This window comes from Rana temporaria, chromosome 3 (assembly GCF_905171775.1).
Source record: "Rana temporaria chromosome 3, aRanTem1.1, whole genome shotgun sequence".
NCBI classification, from domain to species: Eukaryota; Metazoa; Chordata; class Amphibia; order Anura; family Ranidae; genus Rana; species Rana temporaria.
The window spans coordinates 55,227,090-55,252,156 of NC_053491.1; the positions used below are offsets into that span (position 1 = coordinate 55,227,090).

At 43.1% G+C, this 25,067-nt stretch overlaps 1 protein-coding gene across 2 annotated transcripts in view; it reads left to right on the forward strand.

Moving 5' to 3' along the window:
• Positions 1-25,067, forward strand: part of SPPL2A (signal peptide peptidase like 2A) — an 84,695-nt gene that overhangs the window by 37,677 nt on the left and 21,951 nt on the right. For both annotated transcript variants that reach the window (XM_040342593.1, XM_040342594.1), the window contains exons 7-11: positions 675-771; positions 854-955; positions 6,591-6,672; positions 16,262-16,336; positions 20,059-20,115. In XM_040342593.1, the coding sequence (XP_040198527.1) occupies positions 675-771; positions 854-955; positions 6,591-6,672; positions 16,262-16,336; positions 20,059-20,115 (413 nt within the window). The remainder of the gene's footprint in view (positions 1-674; positions 772-853; positions 956-6,590; positions 6,673-16,261; positions 16,337-20,058; positions 20,116-25,067) is intronic.

Below are 25,067 nucleotides of genomic sequence, written 5' to 3' on the forward strand. Positions count from 1 at the left end.
CAAACGTACACAATCAGCAGGGGATCAAATACTTTTTTCCTCACTGGTATAGTCCCTTTAAGGCCCCGTACAGACGAGGGGACATGTCCGATGAAAACGGGCCGCGGACCGTTTTCATCGGACATGTCCGCTCAGAGATTTCGGTCTGATGGCTGTACACACCATCAAACCGAAATCCCTGCGGACAGAGAACGCGATGACGTATACGACACCGACGTTCTCTGTCGCGGAAGGTCAAAGCTTCCACGCATGCATCAAATCAATTCGACGTAATACGCGGGTTCTCGGGCCAGCGGACATGTCCGATGAGTCATACTGACCATCGGACATGTCCGGCGGACATGGTTCCAGCGGACGTGTTTCTTGGCATGCTAAGAAACAGTTGTCCACTGGAAACCTGTCCGATCCGCCGGAAAATTGTCCGGTCGGCCCTACACACGACCGAACATGTCCGTGGGAACTGGTCCGGCGGACCAGTTTCAGCAGACATGTTCGGTCGTGTGTACGAGGCCTAATACATACTTCTATTCTTAGGGTTTCATTCACAAAGTCAGGCTTCTGTTGGAAGAATATGTAATGTCTAATTATTGAAAAATGTATTAGTAACGTGGAAATGTTTGTTTTGGAAAGTTTTATTCTTGCAACTATTTACAAGTTATTCTTTTTGCCTACAGTGTATGTTATCATTTGTGTGTTTTGTCTGGCATCTGCAATGAGCTTATTCAACTGCCTTTCTGCATTGATCCGGAATATCCCATATGGAAAATGCAGGTGTGTCTTTATCACAAATATATTAAACATATTTTTCAGGTTGGACGTAATAAGATAACATTATCATTTTTGCTTTCCATAGAATTTCATGCTTCAGTAAAAGCGGTGAAGTGAGGCTCCTTTTCTTGGCTGCCTTCTGCATAGCTGTGTCTGTGACCTGGGCAGTGTTCCGAAATGAAGATAGGTACTGTATGTGATAATGGGGACAGAACAATACTTCACTTTCATGTGACACGCTTTTCCACTGTACTATAAATAAGTTGTTTGTATTCACTGTGCAGCTGTTGGTGTCTCACATTTGAATGAAAATATGTACTGCTGACATGCATATGTTCACAGGATGTTCAGATTGAGATTTTTCATGAGGCTTTATGTAGAAAGAGAAATGTCCAAAAATGAAAACAAAATGCACGGCAGATTTAAATATCCTTGGTTCACCAGATTGTAAGAATCTTACCTGTATCTGATGACCTTAATGTAGCCATGAACCCCCCTCCATGACCTCCTATATACACTACTGTGCAGAAGTTTTAGGCAAGTGTGAAAAAATACTGTGCATTAAGAATGCTTTAAGAAATAGGAGTGCTAATAGTTTTATTTTTAAAGCGGTTTCTCCACCCTAAAGTGAAGTCGTGCTGATCGGCACCCTCCCCCCTCCGGTGTCACATTTGACACCTTTCAGGGGGAGGGGGATGCAGATACCTGTCTAAAGACAGGTATTTGCACCCACTTCCGGCCCGGCATTCACGGGCAAAAGACGGGCATTGCTACATATCTTGTCGCCCCCCCCGTTGTGTGCTGGGAACACTCGGCTCCCAGCACACAGCGGGAGCCAATCGGCGGGCGCAGCGCGACTCGCGCATGTGCTGTAGGGAACCGGGCAGTGAAGCCGGAGCGCTTCACTTCCTGGTTCCCTCAGCGTGGATGGAGGGGGGAGCAGCAGGGTGACGAGCGATCGCTCGTCCTCTGCTGCGGACGGCGCTGGACTCCAGGACAGGTAAGTGTCCTAATATTAAAAGTCAGCAGCTGCAGTATTTGTAGCTGCTGGCTTTTAATATTTTTTTTGGAGCGAACATCCGCTTTAAGTGAATGAACAGAAGGGAAATCCAAATCAATATTTGGTGTCACCACTCTTTGGACAAACTGGAAACGGGCACTACAAGTCACAGCAACAACGAAACCTATGACAGCTGACGCATTTCACACTAACTTCAGTGTTTACTCATCAGCTATGAGTAAACCCTGAAGTTAGTGTGAAACGCGTCAGCTGTCCTAGGTTTCGTTGCTGTGACTTGTAGTGCCCTTTTTCCATTTTTTTCCATTAAAGTTACGTTGGATTGGAGTGAGGCTGTCCTGACCATCTTTTGTTCTTATTTTCCATGTGCATTGCTAGCACCCTCAATTCCTGAGAAGAGATTTGCACCCAACAAGACCTGCCTGGAGCGGCAATCTCTGTCTCTTTATACATCTTGGAGAACTAACCATAGATTTTCTGTGGGTGTAGGCTTGCCTCAAATCCTTCTGTCCTCTTCATATAATCCAAGGAAGCAAGGAACAGATCCGCGAATTGCACATGGAATCCAAAACGGGTGCTCTGGCTCTTTATAGTGTCCTCAAAACATCAGAATTCAGCAGAAGGCCCCTTTCACACCTGCGTATGTCCGCTTTTTCACCCATCCGTGTGCGGATGAAAAACGGACATACATTGGTCCCTATGAGATCGCGGGTGTTCATTCCGCTGACACCCGATCTCGCTCTCTCCACATTCCTCTGATTCTGCAGACGGAGGAAACCCCTATTTTTCCTTCCTCATCGGATCGGGTGAACACGCTGAGCAAGCGGAGGTTCATGGGGTGGATCATCACTGATCCGCCCCGTGTGAAGGGGCCTTAAAGATCCACCTGTCAGTTTATTCGGTGACCTGAGCGGGTGCTCCATGCTTGTATATGGAGCATCGGATGTCAGCGGCGCGCGACAAGCCCCAATCCCTGACTTTGTGCAAGAGTGTAATGCCGCGTACAGGATGGTCGTTTTTTGTGATGGAAAAAAAACGACGTTTTAAATCGTGAAATAAAACGACGTTTTTGAAACATCATTTTCAAAAACGATGTTGCCTACACACCATTGTTTTTTTCACAATGCTCTAGCAAAGCGAGGTTACGTTTCACCACTTTTTTCCATTGAAGCTCACTTCATAACTAGCTTCTAGGCATGCGCGGGTGTAAAAACGTCGTTTTTAAACGTCGTTTTTTTGCTACACACGGTCAATTTCTGTGAAACAAAAACGACGTTTTTGAAAAACGACACAAAAAATTCGAGCATGTTCGAATTTTTTTTTGGTCGTTTTTTTGAAGACTTAAAACGACGTTTTGCCCACACACGATCATTTTTAAATGACGTTTTTAAAACGTCGTTTTTTTTCATCACAAAAAACGACCGTCTGTACGCGGCATAAGAATTGATGCTGGTTTGAAGCCAAAGATGGTTACACCAAATCTTGATTTCATTTGGATTTTTTTTCTGTTCGCTCCTTTCGCATTTTGTAAATTTGCTATAAATGAACAATTCATATTCTATATTTTTGAAAGCATTCTTTCTTTACAGCATTTCTTCACTCCTGCCTAAAACATTTGCACAGTACTGTAATTTTATAATCCTAAAATATGTAGAGGTCACATTGCAAATTGTAATCCACAGTTTGTTATACAGTGTAGTATACACATGATATTGCTTAGTCACCCAGCAACCACATTATCAGAATGGGGGAAAATGTTTAACGGCAGGTGGGTGGAGGCTGGAAGCAGTCAATTCAAAGGAATTGCATGTCGCCAGTGAGTCACAGGCAGTTTGTTGTCAGTGCAAACAATGATCAATGAATCCAAAAGCAAGGGAAGTTGGTAGCGATTTTGGGGAAGTGGTTGTGTGTGTGTGTGGGGGGGAGGGGGTTTGTGTGTGTGTGTGTGTGTGTGTGTGTGTGTGTGTGTGTGTGTGTGGGGAGGGGGTTGTGTGTGTATGTGTGTGTGTGGGGGGGGTTGTTAAGGGATACAAAACAGGTGTCTGTAAGGCTCTATGCACACTGGGCATAAAAAAAAACACCAATTTCCTTTGGCAGAAAAAAATCGCTTATATAAAGCATTTTTGTACATAGTTTATATGAGTTTATTTTTATTTTTATTTTTTTTTGTCTGCCAGAAAGCTCCAATCAGAAATGCAAACCATTTGTTTTTTTCCTCCTGCCTCTAAATGTTGAGGTTAAAACATGCCAGAGATCATGCTAATGTGCATGGATACACATAGGATAACACTGAGCCGATTCTACAGGAAAAACACAACTCCTGTAGAATGAGCTATTTTTTTTTTTAAGCCAGTGTGCATGGAGCCTATGCCTTTTGTACACACGATCGGAATTTCCGATAAAGAGTCAGACGGAATTTTTTCATCGGATATTCCGACCGTGTGTGGGCCCCATCAGATTTTTTTTTCCCTCGGAGTTTAGAAACAGAACATGTTAGGGTTTTTTTCCATCGAAAAAAAATTTATTCGGAAATTCCGATCGTCTCTGTGGAACTTCGACGGAGAAAAAAACACACATGCTCAGAATCAAAGCAACGCATGCTTGGAAGCATTGAACTTAAATTTTCTCGGCTCGTCGTAGTGTTTTACGTCATCGCGTTTTGGACGGTCAGAATTTTGGTCTGACAGTGTGTATGCAAGACAGCTTGAATGGAATTCCGATCGTGTGTACAGGGCATAAATGTTTTGGTCGTTCAACTAGGACATGAATAACCCTTTACTGAGCAACATTCCTGAAAAGACAGAAGAGCAGAAAGGGTTGAAATATTATAAAAAACTAATGTTGGAACCACCTGCTATGTGTTTACTATCCAAAATTGTGACAGACAGTGGCAGGGACAATATGCTGCTGGGCACTGGATTTCATCTCTAACAGAAATCTTGATAGCGGTGACAGGAATAATGTGGTGCAGAGGATTGGATGATACAATTGAATAGTAAATGGTGACTGTAATTGGTGGCTGTGACATGGTGCTTGCTGAACAGTAGCTGGTCCATATGTGTGTAGGGATTCTGGTGCTGACCAGTGTTTACTATTGTATAGGCAGCAGATATTCTATGCTTAAGCCCTGATTCACACTGGTGCGAAATCGGAGGAATTTGCCGGCAAATGCACTGTCCCAATCGGTGCGGCACTGCACCGATTTAAAAAAAGTAGTTTCTGTACTACTTTTCGCGATTTTAGCCCGCGATTTACATTGACATCTGTGTAGAAACTGCACGGATGTCTCTGTAATCGCGGACGAAATCGGGGCTGACAAGCGGCTGCTGAACTCGCCCACAGCCCGGTGTGAAACTGGGCTTATGTAAAGAAAGTGGTAACAGACAGAAGGGACGTGTACACTGTACTGTTAAACAGTGAATAGTACATATAAAGAGGGAGTGGTGACAGCGGTGACAAGGACTATGTACTCTTGAGCAATGTGTTGTAGAGAGTGTTTACAGACCGCAGTGACAAAGGCATTGTGCTGCTGAACCCGGAAACCCCCTGAAATCTTTTTAAATACAGAGCATGGTACATTCAACACACACTTGTTTTTAAAAGAGCAAGCATGCTTCTGGCTGTTGAAGAGGCAGAAGGGAGCACTGAAGGATTTGTATTTTTCTGGGGCCTCATTTACACAGGCCCTGCAGCTCCTATACCATGAATTGACTGACTGTCCTAATCTAACAGGCTGTGGAAGTGAGCAGCCCCAAATGCACACAACTGTCAAATTGTGACAGGCGGCTGTGTCCTCATAGATGTGTGAATGGTCCAGAGAAGTTTATGCAATTATTTGCCAAACGTGTCTGTAAGGTTGCTGGAGATGCTAAGTATGTTTCATTTTTATTATGCTGGAAACTTACTGTTAGCTGTGAGCTTCCACCGCTCAGACTGACGGTTCCGTTGTCTGTCAGAATACCGCTGCCCATCAGAAAATGTAACGGAAGTGACTTTCCAAGCTAAAAAAATGCTTGCTGCACATGCGCCATGCGTTCTTACATGGCCACTGTGTGTTCCAATAGGTTTCCTAATCTGACAGAACAAGAAGGCAGCAGCGGACATTTTGTTACACTCAGCCAAGTCTTCAATTTCACACTTATTTTAGCAGTAAACTTGCCTTATATACTAAAATACAGTATTTTTTAATCTGTGACACTGCTCATGTTGCATTTGAAAAGCAGCGACAAGTCTGCAGGCATGTGGCGATGGCCATCTTGGTACACCCCACACTGCTCAGCGCCAAACTGATTATATAGAGAAATAGACTATTTCACTTGGTCGCAGTGAAATGGTCTATTTCAGTATATAAGACGAGTTAACTGCTAAAATAAGTGTGAAATTTAAGACTTGCCTGGGTGTAACGAGATGTCTGCTGCCGCCTTCATGTTTTGTCAGATTAGGAAACCTAATCGTATAGCAACCATGTTGGAAAGCATAGAGCATGCGCAATACGTGTTTTTGTTCGCAGCGTCCCTTTTTCTGAAGGGTAGTGGTTTTCTGATAGAACACTGACTGGTGTACACTGAGGGATAGTATCACTCGCTCTCCCCTTCCCCTCTCTTGTATTCTTTTCGCTGGATACAAGACTTTCTGACAGGGGATTGGGTCAGTAGGGGAGTCTGAGGCAGTAAATATAGACCGTTTATGGCTCCTGGTGTGCAGCAAACTTGTTACCTTTCCTAGAATGTGCAAAGTTTAGGTTTGCTTTCGGTAACACTAATTTGGTCCTTAAAACTGTTAACGTGTTGATTTCTGTTTTCAGGTGGATATGGATATTGCAAGATCTTCTGGGAATTGCATTCTGCCTCAATTTTATAAAAACTCTGCGAATGCCAAATTTCAAGGTAAGGGGTTTTTTTTTTTTTGATAGTAGTCACTTAAATATATTTAAATCAGTCTGCATCACTATGCTTCCTAAACGAAAAGTTGCTTGCCTTTCTTTGGTAAGGCAAGACCAATGACTCGATTGCATTTCTGCAAATTTCAGAATGTGGCACCATTGAAAACGGGGAAAAAAATTAAGAGTGATACAGGGACTTTAAATTGGTAGCCACATGTAAACCCCAAAATGAAAGCAATTACTCAATTGAATAAAAATCCAATATTTATTATAACATTCTAAAAACCATTTAAAATCATGAAATGGACTTAAAATAGACGTTTTAACACGGGTTCCTATAGAACACATTTACATAAATGCATTTTCTTTATCGTACATCACGGGACACAGAGCGGCATTCATTACTATATGGGTTATATGGAGTACCTTCAGGTGTAGACACTGGCAATCTCAAACAGGAAATGCCCCTCCCTATATAACCCCCTCCCATAGGAGGAGTACCTCAGTTTTTACGCCAGTGTCTTAGGTGTTAGTCATGGTTTAGCTTGCCTCCGCATCCTTGGGATTAGGTGAGCTACCGGTTCTGTCCAAAAAAGCCTCAGCGCTAAAGTGGTCAGTAACCGGACCCCAAACCCTTGGGTATAGCCCATAATGCTTTTCTTTTTAGAGAGCTGGACCCTGGGCCCAGAACTTAGAAACCTTTGCGTACCTAAAGTTTTCTGTTGCCAGGGTGCTATATGGGCCCAGGACAGTGGATCCTTCATAGGAACCCAGGGCCTGAAGGTCTAGACATCCCCACGGAGATGGGGGAAGATTGGGCCTCTTGCTTGGCAAAGTCCTGCGGCATGGAGCAGGTAAGTGAGGGGAAAACTTGCGGACTTGGTTCTTAGCAGGTTTTTTTCTGGGGGGTCACAGGGGACATGCCTAAAGTTATGCACTGCATCTGGCAAACTAGTCACATATCATAAAGATAGGATGGCTCTCTATGTATTATTCCCCATAAGATGTGACCTCCCTTGTAGTGTTGGAAAAGCATTGAGTGGGGCCTGTGTTATATAAAAATATATGTGTGCTCAGAGAGCTTTGCTTACCTGCAGGCCTCCAGGCGATGCTCCATTCAGTCTTCCTCCTCAGAGCCTGCAAGCAGGCAAAACGCTGACCTCCTCATGGTTCCAGGCTGCAGGCTGCAGTTTGCTGGAACAGAGAGGTCCCTTCCTCCCAAATCCCCCCCCCCCTCCCCCTGTCGGGAGGGGCATTTCCTGTTTGAGGTTGCTGGGGGGGAAGGGCGGGGTCAGTGGCTTAAAGGAAGGGGCGGCCCTTCCTTGTTTGTTCCATCAATACTTTGGAACTGAGGAGAAAGACCAGAGCGGCAGCACGGGGCGCCGAGGACACACAGTGGCCAGAAAGGATATTGCAGTCTTCAGAGGACTGTTTTGTCAAGCCTAGAAATAGGCTGTTTCTTTTCCATCTCATAGTTTTTCTTTGCAATACTACTCAGGGGGACAGAATGTTTTTTCTTTCCTGGATTTGAAACAAAAACAAAAAAAAAAAAAAAAAAAGTCATCTAGGGGAGAGGAAGCATTTTTTTATCCCCCAAACACCTGTTTGGGGGAATTAACTTTTATAGTTCCAAATACCAATAGGTAGCAGGTGTACCTCGGTATTGTACCATGGTATGCCGCTGTTTTTCCCTACAGGGAGCCTTGGGGCCATCGGGATCTGGGGCTGGAGCTGACGCGGGTCAGTCCAACCCTAAGATGGTCACGGAGGAGGTATTACTCACCTCTTTAAAAGAGATGCAGAAAAGCATGGGAAAAATGATATCCGCAGCTATGCGGGCAGTAAGCGAATAGATCTCCGTCGCCCGAGCGCGGACCCTCAGAAGAGGAGGTCCTTTCCTCAGGGGAATTGGACGACCTCTTGGACACGGACCAAGTAGGTTCAGGGATCGAAGACCCGGATACAGAGGAGTCTGGGGCAGTCTCCCTGAGGGGAGAGCTGGTGGATTCAAGGATTGTCGGACTTGGTCCATAGGACATTCAACTTGCCAGTACCAGGATCTCCAGGTATCGACGGTTTCAGCTTTGGGCTCACTGAGGGCGCCTCAAAGCAATGCCTGTGTTTCCGATCCATCCTCTATTAGAGGGAATTTTGTTCCAAGATTGGAAAAGCCAGATAAGATCTTCTTACCACCTAAAAGGTTCTCTGTCCTATATCCTATGGAAGAAAAATTTTCCAAAAGATGGGCTACTCCTGCAGTGGACGCAGCCATCTCATGTGTTAACAGATCGTTAACATGCCCTGTAGAAAACATACAGGTGTTCAAGGATCCAGTTGATAAGCGCTTGGAAGCACTACTTAAGAACTCCTTCACTACTGCAGGGGCAGTAGTACAGCCAGCTGTGGCTGCGATTGGGGTCGCTCAAGCATTATCGGATCAATTTAAGCAGATGCTTAAACTTATTCCGGCCCAGCAGGCAGAAAAATTTTCGGATGTCCCTAAGGCCATATGTTTTACGGTAGACGCAATCAAGGTTCTATCCAGCAAGCGTCACGTTTATCGTTATCCCTTATCCATATGAGAAGACTCTTATGGTTAAAAAGCTGGGAGGCTGAGCCCCCATGCAAGAAGCTCCTGGTAGGGTTCCCCTTCCATGGAGGACGACTCTTCGGAGAAGACCTAGATAATACATTCAGACCATTTCAAACGGCAAGAGTACTCTCTTGCCAACTAAGAAGAAGGTCAGGGACCTGCGTTTAAACGACAGTATTCCCCTGGGCAGGGGCCCTCTAATGCCAAGCAGTATCGACGGCCTCCTGCAAAAGCAACTTCGGCTTCAACAGCAGATCACAAGGACAGGCTGTTAGAGGCAAAAGGCAGTGGTTTCGCAAACCAGCAAAACCAGCCCCCAAGCCAACCTTATGAAGGGGCGCCCCCACCCACGAAGGTGGGGGGAAGGCTTGCGACTCTTTTCAGAGATTTGGGAAGCCAGCATTCCAGACGAGTGGGTACGGTCTTCCGTGGCCCACAGGCTACAAATTAGATTTCCTAAGGTTTCCTCCTCCTCATTTCCAGAAGTCGAGGATTCCAAACGATCGGAAAAGGGAGCCGCATTAAGATCGGCATTAGATCATCTACTTTCCCAGGAAGTAATAGTAGAGGTACCAGTCCTGGAACAGGGGCTGGGTTTCTACTCCAACCTATTCATCATCCCAAAATCCAATGGAGATGTCAGGCCAATTTTGGACCTAAAGATGGTAAATGCATATCTAAAGATCCGCTCATTTCGGATGGAATCCGTGCGGTCAGCAGCTGCCACACTCCAGAAGGACGACTTCATGGCGTCCATAGACATAAAGGATGCCTACCTTCATGTTCCAATTTATCAGCCACATCAAAGATATCTACGCTTCATGGTGGCTTCGCGTCACTTCCAATTCGTGGCGCTTCCCTTCGGGTTGGCTACGGCCCCCCGGGTGTTCACGAAGGTCCTAGCTCCAATCCTAGCCAAACTAAGGATCCAAGGGGGTCACGATCCTAGCATACCTGGAGACGACCTCCCTAGTCATAGATCACTCGTCTCCCCGGCTTGGAGCGAGCAGTGGCCCTCACGGTCCAATACCTCGAGAGGTTCGGCTGGGTCCTAAATCGAGAAAAGTCAGCTTTCCAGCCCACAAAGCAGTTGGAATATCTCGGCATGAGATTAGACACAGAACAACAAGGAGTGTTCCTACCTCTGAGGAAGGTAAAAGCCATCAAGGAATTAATCCTACTGGTTCTAAGCAAGAAAGAACCGACTATTCGCCTATGTATGAGGTTACTAGGCAAGATGGTGGCCACATTCGAGGCGGTACCATACGCCCAGAGCCACACTCGCATCTACAGGCAGCCATCCTGTCAGCATGGAGCAGAAGGCCACAGGCCTTGGATATCCCGTTGCCGCTCTCATCAAGAGTCCGACAAAGTCTGTGTTGGTGGTTAGACCCTCAGAATCTACTGAAGGGGAGGTCTTTCAGCCCAGTGGCTTGGAAGATAGTGACCACAGACGCCAGCCTGACGGGCTGGGGAGCAATTTTGGATGGTTGCACTCGCCAAGGTACTTGGGCAAAGCCAGAGAAGCAGTTGCCCATCAACATCTTGGAGCTCAGAGCTGCTCGACTAGCCCTCAGGGCTTGGACGTCAAAATTGCAGGGGTTCCCGGTGAGAATTCAATCAGACAATGCCACGGCCGTGGCATACATAAATCACCAAGGGGGAACCAGGAGTCAAGCCGCTCAGAGAGAGGTGAGCTTGATTCTTCTATGGGCAGAGGCTCATGTGCCCTGCATATCGGCAATATTCATTCCAGGAGTGGACAACTTTCAGGTGGACTTCTTAAGCCGCCAGACTCTATGGCCGGGGGAATGGTCTCTGCATCCACTAGTCTTTCAAGCACTCTGCCAAAGATGGGGAGTGCCGGACGTGGATATCATGGCATCGAGACTCAACAAGAAACTAGACAGGTTCATGTCCCGCTCAAGGGATCCGATGGCCTGCGGAACCGATGCGTTGGTTTGCCCTTGGCATCAGTTCAAACTTCTTTATGCGTTTCCCCCGCTCCAGTTACTACCCCGCCTGCTGCGCAGGATCCGGGTGGAGCACATACCAGTCATCCTGGTAGCTCCAGCATGGCCCAGAAGGGCATGGTACTCACTAATCTTAAGGATGGTAGTGGGAGACCCTTGGACTCTTCCTCTACGGCCAGACCTGCTATCGCAAGGTCCGATCCTCCACCCTGCCTTACGGCATCTAAATTTGACGGCCTGGAAGCTGAATCCCTGATTCTCAGGGGTAGAGGTCTGTCTCAGAAAGTAATCTCTACCCTAATCAGAGCCAGGAAACCGGTCTCTAGGGTGATTTATTACAGGGTCTGGAAGGCCTATGTAGGCTGGTGTGAGTCCAAGCGATGGCTTTCTCGCAAATTTACCATCGATAGAGTATTAAGTTTTCTCCAGCTAGGAGTGGATAAAGGATTGGCATTAAGCACAATCAAAGGACAGATTTCTGCTCTGTCAGTGTGGTTTCAGCGGCCGCTGGCCACCCACTCGCTGGTTAAGACCTTCCTTCAAGGGGTCTTGCGTATTAGACCTCCAGTTAAATCCCCGCTTTGTCCGTGGGATTTAAATCTTGTTCTGTCGAGTTTACAGAAACAACCGTTTGAGCCGTTGGCTGATATTCCTTTGGTTCTACTGACAAGGAAGTTAGTATTTTTGGTTGCCATAGTTTCCGCAAGAAGAGTTTTTCGGAGCTGGCAGCCTTATCCTGTAAGGAACCATATCTTATTTTTCATAAGGACAAGGTCGTTCTCCGCCCTCATCCTTCCTTCCTACCGAAGGTTATATCCAGTTTTCATCTAAACCAGGATTTGGTATTACCATCCTTCTTCCCTAAACCTACTTCCAGAAAGGAAGGGTTGCTGCATACCTTGGATATTGTCAGGGCCATGAAGGCCTATCTTAAAGCTACAAAGAAGATCCGGAAGACAGATGTGCTGTTCATTCTACCGGATGGGCCCAAGAAGGGGCAGGCAGCTGCAAAGTCCACCATTTCTAGGTGGATTAAGCAATTAATCACTCAGGCCTACGGCTTGAAAGGGTTGCCTCCTCCAGTATCATTAAAGGCTCATTCTACTAGAGCCATGGGCGCCTCCTGGGCAGCACACCACCAGATCTCTATGGCTCAAGTTTGCAAGGCGGCAACCTGGTCTTCTGTCCACACGTTTACAAAATTCTACAAGTTGGACGTAAGAAGGAATACTGATACTGCCTTCGGGCAGGCAGTGCTGCAGGCTGCAGTTTGAGACCCTCGGATTCCGGGGGCTCCTCTTGTTCGAGTTAAATTTAAAAATTTTATTTTTCTCAACTAAGTTGGATTTATTATGATTTGAGTATATCTCTAAATTAAATCCTTTTTGTCTTGGAGATGTTCTCCCTCCCCTCATTGTAAGCATTGCTTTGGGACATCCCATATAGTAATGAATGCCGCTCTGTGTCCCGTGATGTACGATAAAGAAAAAGAGATTTTTAATACAGCTTACCTGTAAAATCTTTTTCTTGGAGTACATCACGGGACACAGAGCTCCCACCCCTCTTTTTTGAGGACCATTTTGGGAGGCATACTGCTTGCTACAAAACTGAGGTACTCCTCCTATGGGAGGGGGTTATATAGGGAGGGGCATTTCCTGTTTGAGATTGCCAGTGTCTACACCTGAAGGTACTCCATATAACCCATATAGTAATGAATGCCGCTCTGTGTCCCGTGATGTACTCCAAGAAAAAGATTTTACAGGTAAGCTGTATTAAAAATCTCTTTTTTTTGCCTTGGTGTTTTTGGAAAGGGTCAGACTTGTTAACATGCAAAACTGCTTTTTTTTTTATTCAATACACTTCAATGGAGAAGTTGCAGAAAAGCTTGACGCATGCTTTTACCGTGATTTGCATTTTTTTTTTTTTATCTGCTCTACAACAAATCTGCCCCAAAAAAGTATAAAAATGCAAACCGGTGCAACACCACAGTACAAAAATGCAAAAAACACTGCAGAAACGCTCAAAACCAAACTGCATAGCTGTGAATGGAGCCTTAGTTCATGTTCACTTTTACAGAAAATCTGTAAAAAAAAAAAAAAAAAAATCACCAGTGCTAAACAGAGGCAAGTCCGGAAAATGGTGGGGGGGGGGGGGGGGGGGCACAAAAATTTGTGGGGAGATTTTCACTGAACCCAGTGCTGCACGGATACCATAGCTGGAACACAGGAGTATACAATAAACACAAAAATCCAGCGCTCGATGGGCAGGAAAAAACAAACTGTTCAAATTGCTGTTAAAATGTTTATTGATGCTACCCTGGAGTGCGGTGATCCTGCCGATATGGTTCCGGCTATCGTGAAAGTTCCTGCGCAATCTGCTCTGCCGATATGGTTCCGGCTAACGAGAAAGTTCCTTTAAGGACTGCGCAGGCGCAAACTTGCCGACGGAAATCTCCGAACCTCGGCCGGCATCCAGGCCGATGTGGATTTTGAGGAAAGTGGCCAGTCGGCCTCACGTCCTCGCTTCCGATTGGAATACTCCTAAACATACTTCCTGACGTATGGTATGTTTTGAAGATGAGCAGCGGGGGGATTACAAAGCCCCGAACCGGTGAAGTGGCGACCCAGTGTGTCCGTGCGGGTGATTGCCGTGCTCCAGGTCTTTTTGTAAAGGTGAATTTACCCTTTTAATTAATGTTTTATTATGGGCAGTGTTAAAATACAGCATTTTGGCCACTAGATGGAGCTTAAGAGCATAGGAATTGCATAAGTCTTCTAACAAGAGGCATATGTAACAATTTTAGAAAACGTTAGCAGGAATTAGTAGCCATCGGTTTCATTGTTTTGTTAATTCCCTCCTAGCATTCTCTTAAATTGATTGCTTGATGACTGTAGGTAAAGTGTTTTGCAGTGGCCTAAAGATCTGTTGATGCTATGGTCAGCCTGTGAGTTTCAGAAAATTGTATCTTGATAAAATATATTTGGAATAAAATTTTGCTTTTGACTTATAAAACATTCCAGACAGTTTACAGGATAAGTGAACACTATACAATTTGTCAATTTCTAATGGTCCTTTAGAACATTCTATCCATATATGTACAGGGGTTGGAAAAATGATGGAAGCACCAGGTCAAAAAAAACAAATTGTTACTGAATATGTTTGCACCGCCACCACCATGCTTTACCGTTGGCACAAGACAGTCTTGGTCGTAAGCTCAGGAATGGGTTTGCCACACGTAAACACAACCGATGGTTGGGAACAGTGTGAAGCTCGATTTTCTTTGGACCAGAGGTGCACTGAAATTTCTGAAAAAAGTGCTGCTAATGAAGCTAAAAAGGGAGCAGTTCGCCCCGATGCCGCACATGTGTCATCCTGGCGCAGAGAGCCCCCGCTGTGTCACGGAGCTGGATTTGAATTACCAGGTGGCCGCTGTAACAACCTCCTGCCTCCCTGACCTGCTCTAGTGATAGACGGCACACTGATCCAATGCCGGTAAATTGAATCCTTGTTGCAGCAGCCGCCCTGTGATTCAAATTCAGCTACGTGACACAGCGTGATATGGCACTACCAGGCACTGGGGGGCTGCATCTGATGGGCACTAATGAGGCTGCTCTTGTATCATGTCGGCAGGCTCTGACCATCTCTTGTGCTATAATGCATATAAAGTTGTAAGACCAGGTCTAGGGGCAGTCATAGCACATCCACATCTCTGTACAATATATACAGAAGAAAGATTGAGAGATCACCACTCTCTCATATGGTGATGGGACTTTGAAAGATGTGCGACTGTTCGCTGAGGTAAGCGCACAACAATAGAATACTAAAAGTAAATTTTATTCCAAATCACAATACTTAAATCTTAGAATGGTTTGAAGGATGCTGGTGCATGGAGTTTTCCTAAACTCCATGCACCAGCATCCTTCAAACCATTATAAGATCTCTCAATCTTTCTTTCACGTCTCTTGTACCATGTATGCAGTCTCTGACCATCTCTTGTACCATGTATGCAGTCTCTGACCATCTCTTGCACCATGTATGCAGTCTCTGACCATTTCTTGTATCATGTCTGCAGTCTCTGACCATATCTTGTATCATGTCTGCTAGAGGTGCACCAAATGGAAATGTTGCTAGTACCATTAGCAGTGTGCTTAAGTAAGAGATTGCAGACATGATGCAAGAGATGGTTAGAGACTGCAGACTATTTTTCACACATATATAATCCCTAAAACTGATTTTCATCCTACATTTTTGGTTTCGGCACCAAAATTTCCATTCGATGCACCTCCACTTTGGACCATATTAGTCTTCCATTGATCGATACACTGTGATTTTATGGGCGTTGGACCACTCTCTCCTCTTCTGAGCATAAATTTAGTGGTTTGGCAATTGCAGCTTCGCCCGAAAATGTTTTGCTTATAGCATTCCCTCGGCACAGATTTTGTGGACACATGCTTTAGAAGATGGAGTTTGAGCTCCGCAGTTGTTTTCCTATTCCGGATCACAATACTGTGCCATGTCCTTTTTGTCTCTTTCGGTCACATTGACTATGTGGACCGCGCTTGTGCTTATCGGAGGATGTTTTCCCGGAAACTGTATATGCTGTCATAAACTTTTGATACTGTACCTCGTGACACCACAAATAAATTGGCAACTTCTGTCACAGAGGCACCAACTATTTGCCCTCTTTGAAACTCCGTAAGCTCTGACATGACTTTGTATTATTAGCAGCGCGTGCACTGAATGACGGAAGTGAGGCTTCCCACCTGTTAGCTTAGTGTCTCATCACACAGCAGAAGCAAAAGAATGCGACGCCGCTTCAGCTTTCAACACAAAAAAAAAAATTCAAACCTGCAAATCATGTAGTGTTTCCACATTTTTGTCCAAGCCCTGTATATGTATAAAAAATATTTTTTAAGCAACAAATATCTACGTCTTATTTAGTTTTAGTGACCCTTTATGACGGCTACCTAAGTTTTAAGGCTTTGTGATTGCTGAATTACAATGTATTCACTACTTCTGTTTTTCAGGCCTGCGTGATCCTTCTAGGACTCCTTCTTTTATATGATGTGTTTTTTGTGTTTATAACTCCATTCATCACAAAGGTATGAGAACAATTTGTGAGAATATATACTATGCAAACTATTTAACACTTTGACAAACCTAGTCTGTTCATTAACGTTCTCAGGCATGCCTGTGCTGAGAGAACGTTAATCGACTTCTATTCTACATCAAGGAGCATACACTGTGCCAGGGATACCAACTAGCGATCGGGAAACAATCAGCTGATTTTTCGATTGTGTGCCTAACATTAGGTTTGTTTACAAACAAATCTGCAAGCTTTGGCTGTTGCTGGACCTTCCTAAAAAGAGGCACAGTGACAACTGCATATGTAAATTACAGTGAGCAAGGGCTAGTTTACACTTTCTTCAAAACAAGGCTTCAGACAAGCTTTATTAAAGCTCTCTGAACACTATACCCCATGTAGCTTCAGTGGTGCTTCAAAGCGTCTTCAAAGCCTCCAAAGAAGTCTATGGCAAAGCTCGCTTGAAGCCTCATCGAAGCACCAAGCAAAAGCAGGTATAAACAGGACTGAGCTAACCATTTTATTTAGTGACAGGACCTTTGACTGGCATTCAGAGCTTTAACAAAGCGTGTCTGAAGCCTTGTTTTGAAGCAAGTGTAAACTAGCCCTAACAATGCAATTCAGGAGGCAAAATTTTAAATTTGTAACCCTTTGTTAGGGCAGACAGTGTTCAAATCTAATAAACTGATAACATAGAGCTGGGAGTACAGTACAGATAGAATTAATCATGTTGGGCATTACCCCACAGCCCCCTCTTAAACATTTTGATGGAGCAATTTTTAAAGGATTTTTTTTTCTTTTTTAGGTTATCCTATGTAAGATGTCACAAATCTCAAGTAGCTATAACTCCATTTTGGCTGCAAAAGTGGAATTAAACTTTAACTTCAATGGGCGGGGGATTAACAAAGTGCTACCACTCCTTTGCCCTATATTTGGTGGTGCTGCGAACACTAATAATGTGTTCCCACATCTAAACAAAACATAAATAATATCTGAGTGCAGCGCTGCTCTTATGGATGCAATAAGAATACTTGTGATATATTAAAGCAATATTGCAATTAACCAAAACCCTAAAAACAAAATTAATATGTATAACTATGTGCTGACGCTAATCCAATTGGATGATCCAAACACACCGTTATACAGTCAGAAATTCAGAGCTCCACTGCGTGACGGTACTTCCGGTATGGATCGAAACCGGAAGTAGGTGAGGAACAGCATCTTTTGCAAACTACATTATACCACAGGCTGGCTTCCAATGGGGTTAAATGCGAGTGCATATTTTTTTAATAAACATCCAGTTTTTATAAGATTATTGCACCATTTATTAATTATGGACTTGCTATACGGATTGTGGTGTTCTGCATGAAGCACACAATAATAGACTCCCGTTTCATGTGGTGTTTGTTTTGTCTTGTATGCATCCAGGCATGCTGTTCCTCACCTACTTCCGGTTTCGATCCGGAAGTGGCTTCACCTGATGGAGCACTGATTTTCTAAATTGTGGAAAGGTTTCTTTGGTATTTTGGATTATCTGATTAGATTAGTGTCAGCACATAGTTGTACATATTGATTTTGTTTATAGTGTTTTTGTGAATCCCAGTATTGCTTTAATATATTACCATTATTCATATTGAATTCATAGGAGCAGCGCTGCACTCGGATATTTTTGAAATTTAAAGGATAAGTTAGCCTTTAAAAAAAAAAAAAAAAAAGTAGGTAAAAAAAAAGTGCTTTTATTTTTTTTTGGGGATCCTGGAAAGCATTGCACCCACGACCAGCAGATCATGGGTGCAATGCAGGGCTATTACATACTGGGTGTAAGTGGTCTGCCCCATACATCGTACAGCCAGGCAGTTGCACACTACCAGGAAGCATAAATAAACTACCAGAGAGCTCAACAGCACTGTGGTATTTCATTGAGAACTACAAGCCGACGTCCGCAAAGGCTGCCGGACCTTGTAGTTTTCCATTTACACTGTACATGGATGACGCGGCCTGGAAAAGCCACTTTTCAGATCATGACCGAGAGCAGGGAGAGAAGTTCTCCCACTCACTGTCACAATGGTAAGTTATGGGGAGGGGGCTGTCGTGGGCCGGTGGATTTGTAAGATGTTACAAAAGGTGAACTTATCCTTTAACAAAGAGTTGTGCAGGCTGTGTGCCTGTACCACTCTTTTAAGCTGAAACAAGGGAGTAAAGGCTGTTTCTAATTGCCAAAAGGGGTGCACACCCTTTTGTTATTTAGGAGCGATCTGCTCCCTGTTTTGTGCTGTTTGACAGGCACAGCACAGATGAGTTCAGCTGGAAATGCATCCTCCAATCCCTCTGCCTGCCTCCCCATTCATCTGAGTGTGGCTAAGAGGAGGACGGTTCCTATCTCTGCAGGCTTGGCTTGTGCATTATCAGAGAGAGGGATGTGAGCGGTCTGCTGTCAGGTCCAACCTGGCAGGGATCTGTGGCAGTTTTTAATATTGAATACTGATGCAGTCTTTGTTAGATTTGGACCCTGCCCAACTTCTTTTTCATTTTGAAATGGAAACTGGTGTGGGTGGCACAGAGAGACCCTAAACAAACACCAGTTTACTCTGCCTCTAATTCCACCCAATATGTTTGACATAGATTGTATCAGAACAGACACTATTATACTGGTGACCATCTTCCAGTTGTCTTTTACCAGTTAGAGTATTTGCTACCACCACTACATTACACAAAATCTTTTTATCCTCTTAAATATTTTATTAAAACAAATTTTCCATATTTCATTCTGCTAATTAGAAAATATTCAATATACAGTAAGAGAGAGAGCAGTAACATTATCAAGTGCATTTGGCAGTACAGTGGCATTGTCAAAATGCTTTAAACTTTGAGTGCAGTATAATCGAGGATTAGGTGATGTGAGTTAGAACAGTTTTAATACGCCATTTTTGCAAACGGGCTAAAATGAGAAGTAAAATACTAAGGTTGGGGTGCATAACCTATCTGCTCCATTATTATTTTTTTATCCTGGCATTGCTGCAATGCAACAAACCGCTCTGCTCCATTTTGCCATAAATGTTCTGATCTGGAAGTCCCTTCTTGTGATACTGGTGACAAACTCCCAGAAATATCCACTGCAGTCTGCTTGCTGCCTTTCAGATATAGAAAGTTTGATATTAAAACAAAATATAAGTACATAGGCTCTGTCGGCTACCTTGGAAATTCAAATATGATTTGGGGATTAAGGAAGCGGAGAGGAAACCGGTGTATATGGCACAGCCGCCAAAGATGTACATTCCCACTGATGCTCTGAGAATCTCTTTTGAAACCTGGCTGTAGTGGATAACAAGACTCTGATTAGAATAAGGCTCCGTTTACATCTGAGCGTATTGTTTTCAGGCAGAAAGTCGCATTATTTTTAATGCGATTTTTGTACAGGTCAAAAAGTTGTAAATGTAAAAGAATGCAATCTGCCAAAAGGAGCTCCTGTACTTTTTTGAGCGGCGGGTGTATTGCTTTAGGTGACAGAACGCTCAGATGTGAACAGGGGCCATTTAAATGAATTGAATTTTGTCTTGCTGGGCATTTTTAGAGCTGAGGCTTAGAGCAGAAAAACACCCAAAAGCGCCTAGGTGTGAACAGAGCATAAATGTAGTCTTTTGCAGTGTTTGCTGGATAGTTCTCTTGATTGCTTTGACTTTGTTGACTTTAATTAATGGTATTCTAAAACTATTTAATTTTTTTTGATGTTGTGAAATTCAGAATGGTGAGAGCATCATGGTTGAAGTTGCAGCTGGCCCCTCAGAAAGATCTGAAAAGGTAAATAGTAAAATATCACTTTTTTTATATACGTACTGTTTTTTTGAATTTTAACTATTGTTTTTTTTTTAGCTATTAGTGATGTTTATCTATTAGTGATGTTTTACACTGAGAATGTTTGCCCAGTAGGTTATGTACTATGTGAACTCAGTTTGTTTCCTAAAAAGTTGTTATTGCTTATACTTAAAAAGTGTAGTGCCACCTATATAATCAAACGCTAATGAATCAAAATGTTTAGTGCAATATCAAAAACAAAATATCTACTTTAGATGAATGAACAAATAGATCAACAAATACATACATTGATCAATGGATAAAATCAAAAAACCCCACCATAAGCTCCTCCAGTGCAATAGTGACGTTTATCAGCCACCAAATCTTAAAATCACTTTTACCTTCCATGTGCCAAAGGAAGACACCAACCACCACCACCTTGTGAAATACAAACTTGCCAAATCTATATGCTGCAGGTAACTACAGTATCAATAGCATGTGTGACAGTGAGGATGCAAACACCAGCCATCACCTTCATGCAAACTCACCGCATATACAGTTGTGATCATAAGTTTACATAAAGAAAAACACCGGAAGTGACGTGGCGTACGGGAACGAACCAATCGGATCTGATTGGTTTGTTCCTGTATGCCACGTCACTTCCGGTGCGTTGATCCTGTTTGCGGTTCACCCTGAGACGCACGCCGTCCCGTACGGCTTCCTGCACTTCCCTATGGTTGCTCAGGCATTAGAACGCTCTACCACCAGCTCCCCCGCTTACTGAAGACCTGAAAACCTTGCTGAGGACCAGGACCTATCTGACACCACAGTGACTACAGACCTAAGCCATAGATATGCCTGATATTTTATACAATTTGTGAGTAGCCATTTGGCTGTCTGTTTACTCTATTTTATGAAAAGTTCTCTTTATACTGCACTTAGATTGGCGCATCCTTTGTTTTTCTTTGTATACATGTTTCAGAGCTTGCTTCTGCTTTGGGATTGCTGCCACTAAGCGCCTTGGATCATACTGACTTTTCTCTGGAATAGGGACGACTATTTATTACCTTACCAAGAAGTATCTATTCTGTATTTATGGGCCATTGTTGTCTATACTCTGCTAATCTTGCACTATCTGACAATTGTTTTTATAAGTTTACATACCCTGGCCGAATTAGATTTTTTTGGTAATTTTTCAGAGAATATGAATGATAAAACAAAAACTTTTCTTTCACTCATGGTTAGTGTTTGGCTGAAGCCATTTATTTTCAATCGACTGTGTTTACTCTTTTTAAATTATAATGGCAACATAAACTACCCAAATGACCCTGATCAAAAGTTTACATACCCTGGTGATTTTGGCCTAATAACATGCACACAAGTTGACACAAAGGGGTTTGAATGGCTATTAAAGGTAACCATCCTCACCTGTAATCTGTTTGCTTGTAATTGGTGCACGTGTGTGTGTATATATAAAAGGTCAATGAGTTTCTGGACTCCTGACAGACCCTTGCATCTTTCATCCAGTGCTGCACTGACGTTTCTGGATTCTGAGTCATGGGGAAAGCAAAATAATTGTCAAAGGATCTGCAGGAAAAGGTAGTTGAACTGTATAATATAGGAAAGGGATAAAAAGATATCCAAGGAATTGAGAATGCCAATCAGCAGTGTTCAAACTCTAATCAAGAAGTGGAAAATGAGGGGTTCTGTTGAAACCAAACCACGGTCAGGTAGACCAACTAAAATTTCAGCCAAAACTGCCAGCCAGGAAAGTTGTTTGGGGTGCAAAGAAAAACCCACAAATAACTTCAGGTGAAATACAGAACTCTCTGAAAACATGTGGTGTGGCTGTTTCAAGATGCAGAATAAGGCTGCATGGTCAAGTCGACAGAAAAAAAACATTACTACGCAATTGCCACAAAGTATACCGCTTATAATATGCCAAACAGCAGAGAGACAAACCTCAAACCTTCTGGCACAAAGTCATTTGGAGTGATGAGACCAAAATTGATCTTTTTGGCCACAACCATAAACTCTACATTTGGAGAGACGTCAACAAGTCCTATGATAAAAGGTACACCATTCCTACTGTGAAACATGAAGGTGGATCACTGATGTTTTTGGGATGTGTGAGCTACAAAGGCACAGGAAATTTGGTCGAAATTGATGGCAAGATGAATGCAGTATGTTATCAAAAAATACTGGAAGAACATTTGCATTCATCAGCCAGGAAGCTGCGCATGGGACGTACTTGGACATTCCAACATGACAATGATCCAAAACACAAGGCCAAGTTGACCTGTCATTGGCTACAGCAGAATAAATGAAGGTCCTGGAGTGGCCATCTCGGTCTCTTGACCTCAATATCATTGAGCCACTCTGGGGAGATCTCAAACATGCAGTTCATACAAGACAGTCCAAGAATTTATAGGCACTGGAGGCTTTTTGCCAAGAGGAATGGGCAGCTTTTCCACCTGAGAAGATAAAGAGCCTCATCCACAAATACCAAACAAGACTTTAAGCTGTCATTGATGTTAAAGGGGGCAATACACCGTATTAAGAACTGGGGTATGTAAACTTTTGATCAGGGTAATTTGGGTAGTTCCTGTTGTGACTATGATTTAAAAAGAGTAAACACATTTTGATTGATAATAAATGGCTTCAGACAAACACTAACCATGAGTTAAAGAAAAAAAATTGTGTTTTATCATTCATATTCTCTGAAAAATGGCCAAGAAATCATAAAGTTTGCCAAGGTATGTAAACTTATGAGCACAACTGTATATGCTGCTATTTACACGCAGCATCAATAGCATATGTGGCAATGAGATCATTCCAGGATGTGTAGATCAGCTTCACATATCCTCTATTCACTGGCACCAAAATCTGGTGGTAACTCTAGTAAAATCTCTGGATACAATAGTATGAAACCTTAAACAACCCAAGTCACATAGATGGCTGCTGCTGACCGAGATCATGCAGCGGCGTGACGTCAGCACCTAGTCTCCAGGGCGAGGGTGCCAGTGAATAGAGAAGACGTAAGGCTGGTAGGTACGCACATCCTGGAAGGATCCTTATTGCCACATATGCTATTGATTCTGCAGTTACTTGTAGCATATATATGGGGTGAGTTTGCAGGTGGTAGCTGATGTGTTTTTTTTTGGCATATGGAAGATTAGAGCGATTTAAGAATTTGGTGGCTGATAAACTTCACTATTGCACTGAAAGAGCTTATGGCACTTTTTTATTTTATTTTTTATCTCCTGATCCATTTATGCTTTCGTTGAGCATTTATTTTTGTTCATCCATCTATAGTGGATATTTTGTTTTTGATATAGCACTGAACTTTTAGATTCATTAGTGTTCAATTATAGGTGGCACTACAATTTTTATTTTGTGTATCAAACCTTGGTGTTGGCAGCCATATATCTATAGATTTACACAGCTCGGATCTATATTTGTAAGATTTATAAATGTACATGCTATTTTAAATGACCCACCAGCTCAATTATTCCTTTCAAAGGTAAAGGCTTAAAGAGACTCTGTATGTCTTTGTGTGGTTATGTATGTACAGTGGCCATAAAAAGTCTACACACCCCTGTTAAAATGTCAGGTTTCTGTGATGTAAAAAAAATGAGACCAAGATAAATAATTTCAGAACTTTTTCCACCTTTTTAATGTAAACTATAAACTGTACAACAAACTGCAATCTTTTAGGTGGAGGGAAGTAAAAATCAAAAACTAAAATATGGTTGCATAAGTGTGCACACTCTTAAACTAATACTTTTGTTGAAGCACCTTTTTTGATTTTATTACAGTGCTTAGTCTCTTTGGGTAGGAGTCTATCAGCATGGCACATCCTGACTTGGCAATATTTGCCCACTCTTCTTTGGAAAAACACTCCAAATCTATCAGATTGGGAGGGCATCTCCTGTGCACAGCCCTCTTCAGATCACCCCACAGATTTTCAATCGGATTCAGGTCTGGGCTCTGGCTGGGCCATTCCAAAACTTTAATAGTCTTCTGGTGAATCCATTCCTTTGTTGATTTGGATGTGCTGAAAGATGAAGTTCAGCTTTCTAGCAGAAGCCTGAAGGTTTTGTGCCAATATTGACTGGTATTTGGAACTGTTCATAATTCCCTCTACCTTGACTAAGGCTCCTGTTTCACCTGAAGAAAAACGGCCCCAAAGCATGATGCTGCCACCACCATGCAGTGTTTTTACGCCAAACATATCTTTTGGAATTATGGACAAAAAAGTTTAACCTTGGTGTCATCAGATCATAACACGTTTTCCCCACAAGCCTTTGGGAGACTTCAGATGTGTTTTTTGCAAAATTTATCCGGGCTTGGATGTTTTTCTTGGTAAGAAAAGGCTTTCGTCTTGCCACTTTACCCTGTAGCCCAGACATATGAAGAATACGGGCGATTGTTATCACATGTACCACACAGCCAGTACTTGACAGATATTCTTGCAGCCTCTTTAATGTTGCTGTAGGCTTCTTGGCAGCCTCCTTGACCAGTTTTTTATTCTTGTCTCTTCAGCAATTCTGAATAGATGTCCAGTTCCTTGGTAATGTCACTGTTGTGCCAGATTTTCTCCACTTGATGTGTTCACTGTGTTCCATGGTATATCTAATGCCTTGGAAATTCTTTTGTACCCTTCTCCTGACTGCTACCTTTTTAACAATGAGATCCCTCTGATGCTTTGGAAGCTCTCTGCGGACCGTGGCTTTTGCTGTTGGAAGCGACTAAGAAAATGTCAGGAAAGACCTACTATAACAGCTGTTTTTTTTTTTTTTTTTGGCGGTTAATTAGCTGCACTTTAAATGATGGCAGATGTGTACTGACTCCTATTTAACATAAGTTTGAATTGATTGGAGATGTAGCTGTGTACATAATTAAACAGTTATAAGAGGATGTGCAAAAATATGCAACCACATTTATTTTAGTTTTTT